The 11,629-nt window shown below is 49.5% G+C and overlaps 2 protein-coding genes across 2 annotated transcripts; both read left to right on the top strand.

Moving 5' to 3' along the window:
* Nucleotides 1-3,304: 3,304 nt before the first annotated feature.
* On the top strand, nucleotides 3,305-5,642 carry LOC107311769. Its single transcript, XM_032443857.1, has one exon. It carries the CDS (start codon nucleotides 4,964-4,966, stop codon nucleotides 5,579-5,581), a length of 618 nt encoding a protein of 205 aa, XP_032299748.1. The 5' UTR covers nucleotides 3,305-4,963; the 3' UTR covers nucleotides 5,582-5,642.
* Nucleotides 5,643-6,593: 951 nt separating this feature from the next.
* On the top strand, nucleotides 6,594-11,595 carry MARCKS (myristoylated alanine rich protein kinase C substrate). Its single transcript, XM_015858769.2, has 2 exons — nucleotides 6,594-7,172; nucleotides 8,190-11,595. Exons 1-2 carry the CDS (start codon nucleotides 7,074-7,076, stop codon nucleotides 8,934-8,936), a joined length of 846 nt encoding a protein of 281 aa, XP_015714255.1. The 5' UTR covers nucleotides 6,594-7,073; the 3' UTR covers nucleotides 8,937-11,595.
* Nucleotides 11,596-11,629: the final 34 nt, after the last annotated feature.

Below are 11,629 nucleotides of genomic sequence, written 5' to 3'. Positions count from 1 at the left end.
GCACAAAATTCACTCCTACCCCTGAATGGAGCACAAGGGTGCAAGGCTGCACCAGCCCCACATTGCAAAGAACTGATTTCCTGGAAGTATGAGTGATGAGGGAAAAGGAGATTGTGTTTTGCAGTCAGAACTGGTCCCTGGGTGCCAGTTTTTCCTCTGAGACCTACAAAGTACAAAATGGCAGCATTTTCAGCAGAGCAAGGGCCTAAGGTAAACCCTCTCCTGCTCCCAGGCGTGCACAGTGAGCAATTAGATTGCAGAATCATGCTCTTTTTTTTTTTCTTTTTTCTTTTTTTTTTCTTCTTTTGAGCAATTACTATATAATTCCTCATGCAAAAGAGCTACTCTTGTTCATTTGCTGAACAGCTTCAGAAAGAGAAAATGAAAACATTTGTGCTCGTACTCTCTCATCCTAGAAATTCATGGGAAAAGCAGAGGGAGGTAAATGAAGGGATTCTCTCTCTCTTTTTTTTTTTTTAGGTGGGAATTAAACTCATGTTTCCTGAGCCTCACCATTGAAATGCTAGATGAAAGGGGACTGCCTCTTAAGTTTTCAAAGGGGCTAACACACCTCACGGCAGGAAAGAGGTCAGCATGCCTGCTCCTGAGTGAGGAGAAGTACTTCCCAGCAGCTCAGCATCAGGAATCCAAGACTCTGAGGCAGGCACAAATGCTTCCTATTTCCTATTTTAGATGGCTTTACATATATCTGGGGAATAGATGATCTTCGATATCAAATCCGCGCCCTGCCAGCACACCTGGCAATATAGATCTCATGCATTTCTATGAGCTTTAGGCATACACTGTACAGTGTTTATTCTGGATATCTGTAGTAAAAGCCTTCTTGAGCAAAGATAATTTTTATTATTAATAATAATAACAGTAATAATAATAATAAACATGTACTGACTTAGCCTTTTGCACTCTGTGGCTGCACTGCATTTGTTCAGGTAGAGCGAGCCAGGCCCAGCATACTAGCCTCCACCTATCAGCAATTTAGACTGGCACTTGGCTTTCTCCATACATCAAGAGCCCTATGGAAAGGTTAGATGTATAACAGGTTGGATATCAGAGAGTGGCTGGACACCGAACAGGCTCCCCAGGGCAGTGGGCAAAGCCCCAAGCTGCTGGAGTTCAAGGAGCACCTGGACAATGCTCTCAGACGTAGAGTCTGAATTTTGGATGGTTCTGTCTGGAGCCAGGAGTTGGACTGAGTGGCCATTATGGGTCCCTCTCAACTTGGGATATTCTGTGATACTGTGGAGAGGAGGCTGTAAATTCTACAAGCTTGAGCCCTTCCCTTGCTCGATTCTCATTTGAGAAAATCAGTTTCAGCTCACCTTGTGACACTTCTTACTGTCACTGCGCATGGTGACAGTCTTATTCAAGTTTTCCCCGCTCCCACTCTAGCTGAAATTCATAAAAACAGGGCTGGCTTGTTGAGCAAAAATGCTGTAGCTACACAGCATTCATCATTAAAGCACACCTGCTCTTTCAGAAAACATTATGAGGCATCACCTGCCTGCGTCTCCCTAACGAATATCTGGTTATAAGGTATTTTTCACTCAGATCATTTCTCCCAGCAAAATGGAAGGAGGAACACGAAAATGGAAGTGAAAATAAATTGCAGAGAAAGGGGGATTGTGCACGGCAAAGATGCTATTAAAAGCAAACATCACTGGGACTACAGCTTACCTTCATGCCAAATCAGGTTATCACCTGCATGTCATTGCTGCTGCTTGTCTGGCCACACCAAGTACAGAAGCTAAACATACAGGAAACTGCTACTAACCCTTCCTCCCCACAAACGAAAGAGAGAGAGAAGGAGCAAGAGAAAGAGAAAGAAAGAAAACAAGTGAGAGAAATTTTCACCTGGTGTAATTCTCTGAAACTGCTTATCATGAGGTCAGCTGAAAGCCGAGGCATGAGCAATGGAAGGAGTGGAGCTGAAGGGCTAGAGCACAAGAATGAAGGGAGCAAAGGACTGACACAGCGGTAACCCAGCCTCAGTGAAACTTCTGGGAAGCTGCAGCCAGAGAAACATCTGTCCCTGGAGCTGACAGATGCAAAATGTTTGTAACTCCCCACTGCATGGCTTCTAGCTCTGTTTTTCACCCATTTATTTCTTGATACAATGGAGCCCTGATGCCCAACTTTTGCCCCAGCAACACAGTTCTTAAAAGCAGGAAAAGCACATACCAGGGAGCAGTCACTCTGTGGTGCATTCACACCCTGTGTGGAAGCTGTTGTTTCTTGGAGTGATTGCTCCTGAGAGAGGGCCTTGCTGTACTGGATTGCTTTTGCTTTTTACGATCTAAGGAATTTTTGCGTGGATTGGGTTGGATCTGTTGTTGTTTTTTCTTATTCTTGATTTTTTATTATTTTTTTTTCTTTCTTTTTTTTACCCCAGCAGTAACCAGCCTTTCTACTGATGCCTGGTTAATTGGTTGGTTGGAAGATATATACATTTTTATTAGAGAGGAAAAAAACACTAACTGCATGGTACTTTTAAAACATACAAGCTGTGTTAAGTTTCCAGCTTCACAGTACACCGGACGTTCAAACAGTCTGGATCCTATTTAACAAACACTGTAGAATGTATTCAGTTAATAAAAGCTTGGCAAATATTAGTAAAAGGCTTGTAATGGCTGGGAGTGATGTAAAGGTTAAAAGCTTTGATAGCATCGTACCAAGCCCGAATGAAGCCTGAAGAAACCAAAACGATGGGTCAATGAGAAATCTCAGTGCTGAAGAGGCCATGATGAAATATTAATTTCTTGGAATCAGGAAAAGATGCAACTACTCTGTAAATCTGTGTTTATCTTCAAAACTTGATTTTTTTATATATTTTTTCAGGTCATGCACTCCAGTTCTCTCATTATCAGAGTATACAAAGCAAAACAAGGAAGAAGTTTCCTCACCATTCCCAGCCTGATGAGAAAGCAAGATGCTCTCTTCTTTATGCTTATGTTACACTGTTTTTCCCTAATTACAAGCCAGGAGAGAGCTGCGGAGAATGCTACCTATTGGTAGGGTCATTTTGCTGCAGCTGCTGCCCTGATTGGGCAGAGAGAAGCTCCCCACAGCCCTGAAATTCCAGCACCTCTCAGGGAAGGCCTGGACAGGAGAGGCAAAGCCAGGACTACCAGAACTCATGTGCCAGATCAGGATTCCTGTAAACACTGCGTTCCCACTTCCAAAACCGCCCTGAGATTCACTTTCCTTTAAAGGCTTGTCTGGACGAGGATAAAGGTGTATTTAAATATTTAAAAAAAAAAAAAAAAAAAAAAAAAGTCAGTGAAAAACTTCTAATTAACATGATTTCAGACCCGCAGTGTTGACGGGGTGTGTTGCATTTTAGCGCATTTGCCAGCAAACATGTTAAAATACATTTGTGTCCTGTCTACAGGTAACAAGTTAGGACAAGTTTCCGAAAGTTTCAACATTTAACTGGAATTAAAAGTGCTGATTGCTGTACTTTTACCCTGGCTGGGCCTGGGCGTCACAGATGGGTTTTCTGGGGCTCTGAGAGCAGCTGTGAGGCACACACTCAGTATCGGCAAACACTGCATCACAGGTGAGCAGCTGTAGCTGGAAGGCGGTGGCTCCGTGGGTTTGCTGGGCAGCACCATCCTGACTTTCCATCAGCCCTATCTCAGCCCTCCCACTTCCCGACAGAAGAGCATGAAACCAATCTTGGGCAAAGCATTCTGCAAGAAGTCACGTGTGGAAGCGCTGCTGACAAGCCAACTTTGGGGGTGCAGCGTGCCACTGGAGATCAGGCAGTGGGATAGGGTGAGACATCGCCTTTGTTATGGCAATGGGAGGGAAACCCAGAGCTGCCCTTTCTCGTTCACTTTTGGGCATCTCAGAGCTGCCCCTCAATTGATGCTCTTAGAAATGTTACCACAGCACGCAAGGGATATAACTACTTGCTGACACAGCTCTTGTTCTAGATGCCAAAATACACTTATAGTGGAGTCATTATTTTTTTTTCATACGCTAAACCTCTGTAAGCACCTGGTACATCATTGGTCCTGTCAGAGAAACAGTGCAAGATGGTCACTGTGGGTCCCTTCCAACACAGGACATTCTATGATTCTATTATCTTTGTGTGTGGAAGCTGCTGCAGCACAATGGTGCGTTGCACACTCATATCTCATTAGTCCTGCAGTACATCAATCAAGGTGGGGGGTTGGTGGGGTTTTTTGTTTGTTTGTATCTTTTTTTTCCCCCTTTCTTTTTTTTCCCTTTGGAAGGAGATGAAAAGATCAAGAACTTAAGTGAAGTGCAAGATTAAGAATGAGGAATCTCCCCTGCAGGGTATCTGTTCTTGCTGGCGTCCTAAAGGTGTGGTGTGACAGCGAGCAGCCCAGTGGCTGCTGGGCCATAGGCCAGCCACAGGGTTACATCTGGTGGTGGCACCTCTCATCAAGGGGTCCCTGTTAGAACAGAGCTGTCCAGGTTGCGATGCACTGGGACTGACAGACAGTCTGCAGGTATTCCAGGCTTCTTGTTTGTCTGCTCTGGAGAACAACTTGAGGATCTGAGAGTCCAGAATAATATCAAACAAAAACTTTTCCTTCTCTTTTTTTCTTTATTCCAAAGTTGTAAAACAGAAATGGTTGAAAACCACACCGAGTTTGCAAAGCATGTGCTGCCAAAACTCCCACAGCTGCTCTGTGCAGTCTTTCAGTGCCACCGCTCTGAGATCCACGCATTGCTACAGCAGAAAGGGAACTCGTAGATGCCCACGCAGGTGAAATCCCGGTGCAGGTGGACGGACGGATGGCTTCTAGTGGCGGCTGTGAGGTCCTGGCACCTTAAAGGAGGTGATCTCCGTGAGCTGGTATCTCGACTAGCGTGAAAAAGACAAAATATTTTAAAAAGAAGAAGAATCACGATCCAAACGAAGAGGGAGCAGACCAAGCCCCGAGCTCGGAGTTCCCTCGGGAAGTGGTTCATGAAGATCTCCGCCTCTCCGTCGCGCAAACGCCCGCCGAGTAACCGCGGTGCCCCGGCCGCCTTCCCCAAGCGGGCGTGTCCGGGCGGGGGGCGAGGGGGGGGTTCCGGCCACCGCTGCGACCCTGCTCCCACCCGCCGCGGGGCCGCAGGTGACGCCGCCCGCGGGAGGCGGCTGCGGACCGCAGCACGGAAAGCGCCCCAGCACCGGGGGAGCCCCGGGGCGCGGCGGCCCCTCCGCCCCTCCCGCCCCGCCCCACGGAGGGCGCGGGCACGCGTGGGCGCCCCGCGGGGGCCGCTCGTCTCTGCTCGGCCGAGACAAAGGGAGCGGCTGGCAGCGGTGGGGCCGGGCGGGGGGCGATGCGTAATGGCAGATGCTTCCTTTTGCCCGAATAAAAAAAATACAAAAACTCACAATAAAAAGAAAAAAAAAAATACCCCCAGCCCCCAATATTCCCTGGACCGATTCCCTGCAAATCACTGCTTCGGGGACGCAGCGGTCACACAAAGCCCCTCGGCACCGGGCGATCAGCAGGGGGAGGGAGGTGGGCGGCGTGGCCGGGCGTCCCCGCTTCGCAGCCCTTCGTTATGGGAATCGCTTCTCCCTCCGCGCTTATAAGCAGCGGGCGTGCGGGGTGCGATGAGCCGCGCGTTGGGGAAGGGCCGTTCTGACGCTGTGCTGCTTTAAACGGAGGGGGCACCGGGGGTGTATGGGTGGAGGGGGGCGAGAGGGGGGGGGGGGGGGGGGGGGGGGGGGGGTCGGAGAAGCGTTTCCCAGCGCGGAGCGATGGCAGCTCCGCACCCCCGAGAGAGGGAATCGGTGGGAGCCGCCTCGACCGCCGCCGCCCGAGGGGAGCGCCCCGGCTCCGGCACCGCGGCACCTCCCGCCGGGGGGCTGCGCGCCCGCTGCTCCTGCGCGGAAACGCGGGGCTGGAAGTGGGTCACCGCCGAGGAAAATACTTTGAAAACACAACTCGGGGATAATCAGACAGCGGGGTTTAATTAGGGCCGCGGGCTGATCGCCGCGTATTTTATTCCGAGCTCGTATCGCGCTGGGGGGGGGAGGGGGCGGCCGCTGCCCGGCCACATCTGGCCTACAGACCCACTCCCCGCGCCTCGTGATCGCGTTTGGCGAAACCCGATCTACGTGGTTCAAATACCTTCCAAATTGGGGGCGATTTAACAATCGCGACCAATTAAACCTAAGGAAGAAAAGGAGGAGGAAGAAATATATATATATATATATATATAATAATGAAATAAAGAAAATCCCTCCTTCCCGCTCCCCCCGCCCCGTGCTCGCACACTATCTGTTGCTCTCACGGCGGCAGAGGGTGGAGGCGGGCGGACGGGCTCACACTCGCTCTCCCGCTCCGCGCTGCCCGCACGCCCCGCACACCCATTGTCCGCGCCCGCCCGCCCCGCTTTATTGGGGTGTTTTGTTCGCTCCCCTCGCGGAGCTCCGCGCACCCGCCCGCTCCGGAGCGGCACATTCATTATCGGCCGGGGGCTGATTTCAAACCGCTGCCATCGCGGCTCCATTGTTCGCCGGGCGGCCAGGCCCCGCCTCCCTTTGTGTGTCGCGGCGGCGATTGGCCGGCGCCGGGCGGAGGGCTGCCGTCACCGCTCGGGAAGCCCATTCATCTGTGCACTTGGGCGTTGGACTCCGCATCTTATTAGCAACCAGGGAGATTTCTCCATTTTCTCCTTGTCTACAGTACGGCTACAAATCTGGGATTTTTTATTACTTCTTTTTTACTAAACTTGGGCTTTTTTTTTTTTTTTTTTTTTTAAGAAAAAAAAGCTCGACTTTTTTCCTCCTTTTTTTCCCCCCCCCTCCCTCCTGTGCTGCTGCTGCTGCTTTTTTATTTGATCTCTTCAACTCAATATTTTTAATATAATTTTTATATATATATTTTTAAAGAAGGAGTGCGTTATAATCGCTTCTGTTCTCTCCTTTTTTTTTTCCGCCCCCCCCCCCGACTCGACCCCCCTTTTGGTGTGTGTGTGTGTCGCTGCCGCTGCCGGTCGCCCGCTATTTATACCGACTCGACGCTCTTTGTTTCCCCCTCCTTTTGGATCTGTTGAGTTTCTTTGTTGAATAAGCCAGCATGGGTGCCCAGTTCTCCAAGACCGCTGCGAAAGGCGAAGCCGCCGCCGAGAAGCCCGGAGAAGCGGTGGCCGCGTCTCCCTCCAAGGCGAATGGACAGGTAACAAAAAAAAAAAACCTTTTAAAAAAAAAAAAAGAGAGAGAAAAAAAAAAAAGAAATTCCAAAAAATTAAACCTACTCCTTTTTTTAAAGCCGACTTCGACGGACTCTCTTTTGCATCCTGTCTTAATTCCTCTCTTCCTTTGATACCCCGGTGGCACGTTCGATGGGAGAGAATTACGGGCAGTCCTTTTTATCTTTGCGACTCGAGGCGAAGGGATTCCTTTCTTTCTTGGTTATTTTGTTCTTTTTTTTTTAATCACGGGTTTGGCTTCGAGTGATTCTTTCTTTGAATGGTTGTCTTTCCTACGTCGCGGGGGATGGGGAGCGGGGGGGGGGGGAACCTTTTTAATGTATTTATTTATTTATTTATTTATCCGTAAAGAAAGACAAATCCCTCGTGTATTGCGAGCGTCCCGATGGCTTCTAAACGGAAGGACCTTAATATCGCTCGGCTTTTCCGCCCGTTTCACCTCCTTCCGACGGCGCCGGGCGAGGGGGCGCGAAGCCTCTGGGGGGTGAACGCGCGATGCCGTCGGGGTTTGGGGGCTCTGCTGCTCCCTACGGCCGGGTCTCCCCGCCGCCCCCTCCCCGCCGCACGCCGCCCGGCTGTCGTGCTGCCCCCCGCAGCTGCCGCCCGGGGCAGCCAGCCGCGCTGGCGGGAGCCTGCAACATGCAAATAGAGCGGGGGGGCGGCCGGGAGGATGGCGGCGGGGGCACCGGCGGCCGGGCGCGGGGCCGGGGCCGGGCGAGCTTTGTTCGCCTCTCCTCGCCATCCCCCGCCCCGCGCCGCGGCGGCCGGACGGGGCGCGCCGGGGGCGGGGGTGCGCGCCGCAGCCGCAGCGTGGAACTATGGCGCCCCCTCGTGGCCGTCCCGCCGAGCGACCCGCCGCTCGGGGGAGCGCCCGGTGCGGGGCGGCGAAGGGCGGCGGGGAGGGAGAACGGGAGATCGGGCCCGCGCTCCAAACGGCAGCGGCCCCCTCCGTGCCCCCCGGTAACGCGGTCGCTGTCTTGCAGGAAAACGGCCACGTGAAGGTGAACGGCGACGCCTCCCCCGCGGCGGCGGAGGCGGGCAAGGAGGAGGTGCAGGCCAACGGCAGCGCGCCCGCCGAGGAGACGGGCAAGGAGGAGGCGGCCTCGTCGGAACCCGCCTCCGAGAAGGAGGCGGCCGAGGCGGAAAGCACCGAGCCGGCCTCACCGGCGGAGGGAGAGGCTTCTCCCAAGACTGAGGAGGGCGCGACCCCCTCGTCCAGCAGCGAGACCCCGAAAAAAAAAAAGAAGCGTTTTTCCTTCAAGAAGTCCTTTAAGCTGAGCGGCTTCTCCTTCAAAAAGAACAAAAAGGAGGCCGGCGAGGGGGCGGAGAGCGAGGGCGGCGCCGTCGCCGCGGCCGAGGGCGGCAAGGAGGAAGCGGCGGCGGCCGCGGCCCCCGAGGCGGCGGGCGGCGAGGAGGGCAAGGCCGCGGCCGAGGAGGCCAGCGCGGCCGCCGCCGGCAGCGCCGAGGCGGCGAAGGAGGAGGCGGGGGACTCGCAGGAGGCCAAATCGGACGAGGCGGCCCCCGAGAAGCCGGCGGGAGAAGAGGCCCCGGCGGCCGAGGAGCAGCAGCAGCAGGAGAAGGCGGCGGAGGAGGCCGGAGCCGCCGCCTCCGCCACGAGCGAGGCGGGCAGCGGCGAGCAGGAGGCGGCCCCCGCGGAGGAGCCGGCGGCGGCGCGGCAGGATGCCCCGTCCGAGAGCAGTCCGGAGGGCACCGCCGAACCGGCCGAGTAAGAGCCGCCGCAGCCCCGCGCCGACGAACTTTTCTCCCCCTGTTTGTTTGTTGGAGTGGTGCCAGGTACTGGTTTCGGAGAACTTGTCTACAACCAGGGATTGATTTAAAAGATGTCTCGTTTCTTTTTTTTCTCTCCCCGCAGATTTCCCATCTCAAATCATTCTGTTACCACCATTCCAACGGGCGAAGGAGGGCCTCGTCGCCTCCCTCCGCCTCCTTCCTTCTCTCCTTTTTTTTTTTTTCCTTTTTAATTTTTTTTTTTTTTTTGCATCAGTATTAAATGTTTTTTCGATATTTTTTTCCTTTTTTTTTAATTTTTTTTAAATTTTTTTGCATACTTTGCATCTTTATTCGAAACGTCAGCTTTTCTTTTGTCAAGTCTGTGGACGCGCCCATATATGAAGGAGATGGGTGGGTCAGATAAGGGATCTCGATGAAGTGATTAAGGGGCCACAGTGGGGAATCCGTGGCGCATCCATTGCCAAGAACGTGCCACGAGACACGATGTGAGGGGTTAGTCTTTTTTTAAAAGAAAGTTATTACGATGTATTTTGTGAGGCAGATGTTCTATAAGGTTTACAACACTACAAGTCTTGATTAAGAAGGAAAGGAAAAAAAAAAAAGATAAAAAATTAAAAAAAAATAAAATAAAAAAAAAATCAATACCCAGATAAAGAGATCATAGTCTTAGGAATTCATTTAAACCATAGGAACTTTTCACTTATCTCATGTTAGCTGTATCAGTCAGTGATTAAGTAGAAATACAAGTTGTATAGGCTTTATTGTTTATTGCTGGTTTATGACCTTAATAAAGTGTAATTATGTATTACCAGCAGGGTGTTTTTAACTGTGACTATTGTATAAAAAAACAAATCTTGATATCCAGAAGCACATGAAGTTTGCAACTCTTTCCACCCTGCCCGTTTTTCTTTTGTAAAACTTGCAGTCATCTTTGGACCTTTTAAAACACCGATTTTCAACTCAACCAAGCTGTGATAAGTGGAATGGTTACTGTTTATACTGTGGTATGTTTTTGATTACAGCAGACGACGCTTTTCTTTTCCAGTTGTCTTTGAAAATAAAGGAAAACTTCAGATGCAATGGGGTATTTTTTTTTTTTTCGGGGTATATTTTTTCTTTTTTTTTGTATTTTTTTTTCTTGTGTAGCATCTTGTCTATCATGTTGGGTTTTTTTTTTTTTTCTTTTTTTTTGTAAATACTGGAGAAGCTTTGACCAATTTGACTTAGAGATGGAATGTAACTTTGCTTACAAAAATTGCTATTAAACTCCTGCTTAAGGTGTTCTAATTTTCTGTGAGCACACTAAAAGCGAAAAAAAAAAATAATAAATGTGAATAAAATGTATAATTTGGTCGTGTTTCTTTCATGGATACTCTGGTAGCTTCAATGGGCTGCTGTTGCCTAAATTTGTAGAGAGAAAGAGATGCAGCTTGCTGTTGAAAGCTGCCTTCCTAATCCCAGGCTCTGTAAGGTTGTGCTTATAGCAGTGGGCTGGGTAAGCTGTAGCTTTCCCGGTCCTAATAGGAGAACTGGAAGGCAGGCTGAGCACGCACGGCGTGTGATGTTGCTGTCCAGGCTCCATCTTGCTTTAAGACCAGAGGTATCCAGCACGTGAGATTCTGGCCTCTTGAGGAAAATGAGATGTAATTGGAATTGCCGAGTGTGGGGCGCCCGTTTCTTTTCATGTGCTGAGTTGTTTGAAAATCAAGCTCTTGGACAGACGTCCCTGTTTATGTCTCTTAGTATGCTGTCCCTACTTAGGTACCTAGATGATTAGCTCAAAAACTTTAGCCTGGAGGGAGAAAGGGGGGTATTAACACTGCCATTCTGCTCAAGGTGATTAAAAGCAATATTTTCTCTCTTTTATTTTTTTCCTCAAGTGCTACTCCCAACTGCAGGTGAGTTAACGAAACAAATTCCAAGATCTGTCTATAAAAACAATCACTTGGTGCTTGCCTTTAATTGTTAGGCTTTTTTGGCTAATATCCAGCATTTTGCTCAGGGCATATTATGCCTTAATAAAACGGTGGGCTCATGTAAGGAAAGCACTAGTGGTATTTTTGGAGGGTGGAAATTGATTCAAGAAAAGTGTTGCTTCTAAGTTTATAGGAGGAAAGTTTAGTGTTACACTTATTTGCTTCCACCTAAATTTTCAGCGGAAACTCTTTGGAAGCAATTATGATTCATTTTATGAGAAAATGGCACGTTAGCACCTTGTTCCCTAAAGAACAAAGCCTAAACTGAATGAAGTATAGTAGATTTCCTGCTGAATGCGTACTTTATTTTTTTTGCCTTTCTTTTTCTTTTTTTTTTTTTCTTGGTTTTTTTTTTTTTTAATTCGACTGTCTACCATTTTAACTTTGGCTTGTATGTACTCTAGTTGCCCTGGTATTTCTCTATAGCTTTAGAAATGTATTGAAACTATGCTATAATTGCTGAGGGACAAAAATAAATGGATGTAAAACAAGATCCTCCACACCAGTGTCATTCTTGGAGTACATGTGTTTGAAGTCTAGTGCATAACTGCTTTGCTAAGGGGTTTTTATAACATGGCTGTAAAAACCTGTTCTAAGACGCATGATGTCTTGGCCATAGAGTCAATGTCTCTTTTTAATAAATATATATATTTAAATCCAAGGATTCTTAAAGCGAAGTCTGAATTTCTTTTTCT

The sequence above is a fragment of the Coturnix japonica genome, chromosome 3 (genome assembly GCF_001577835.2).
Source record: "Coturnix japonica isolate 7356 chromosome 3, Coturnix japonica 2.1, whole genome shotgun sequence".
In the NCBI taxonomy this organism is placed as follows: domain Eukaryota; kingdom Metazoa; phylum Chordata; class Aves; order Galliformes; family Phasianidae; genus Coturnix; species Coturnix japonica.
Note: the sequence above shows the minus strand (reverse complement) of the source record. Positions and strands in the feature narration are given on the sequence as shown.

Coding starts and splice junctions, on each gene's coding strand:
- LOC107311769 (XM_032443857.1), top strand. CDS start 4,964: ATGAAGATCTCCGCCTCTCCGTCGCGCAAACGCCCGCCGAGTAACCGC.
- MARCKS (XM_015858769.2), top strand. CDS start 7,074: ATGGGTGCCCAGTTCTCCAAGACCGCTGCGAAAGGCGAAGCCGCCGCC. Junction 7,173..8,189: donor CCTCCAAGGCGAATGGACAG/GTAACAAAAAAA, acceptor GCTGTCTTGCAG/GAAAACGGCCACGTGAAGGT.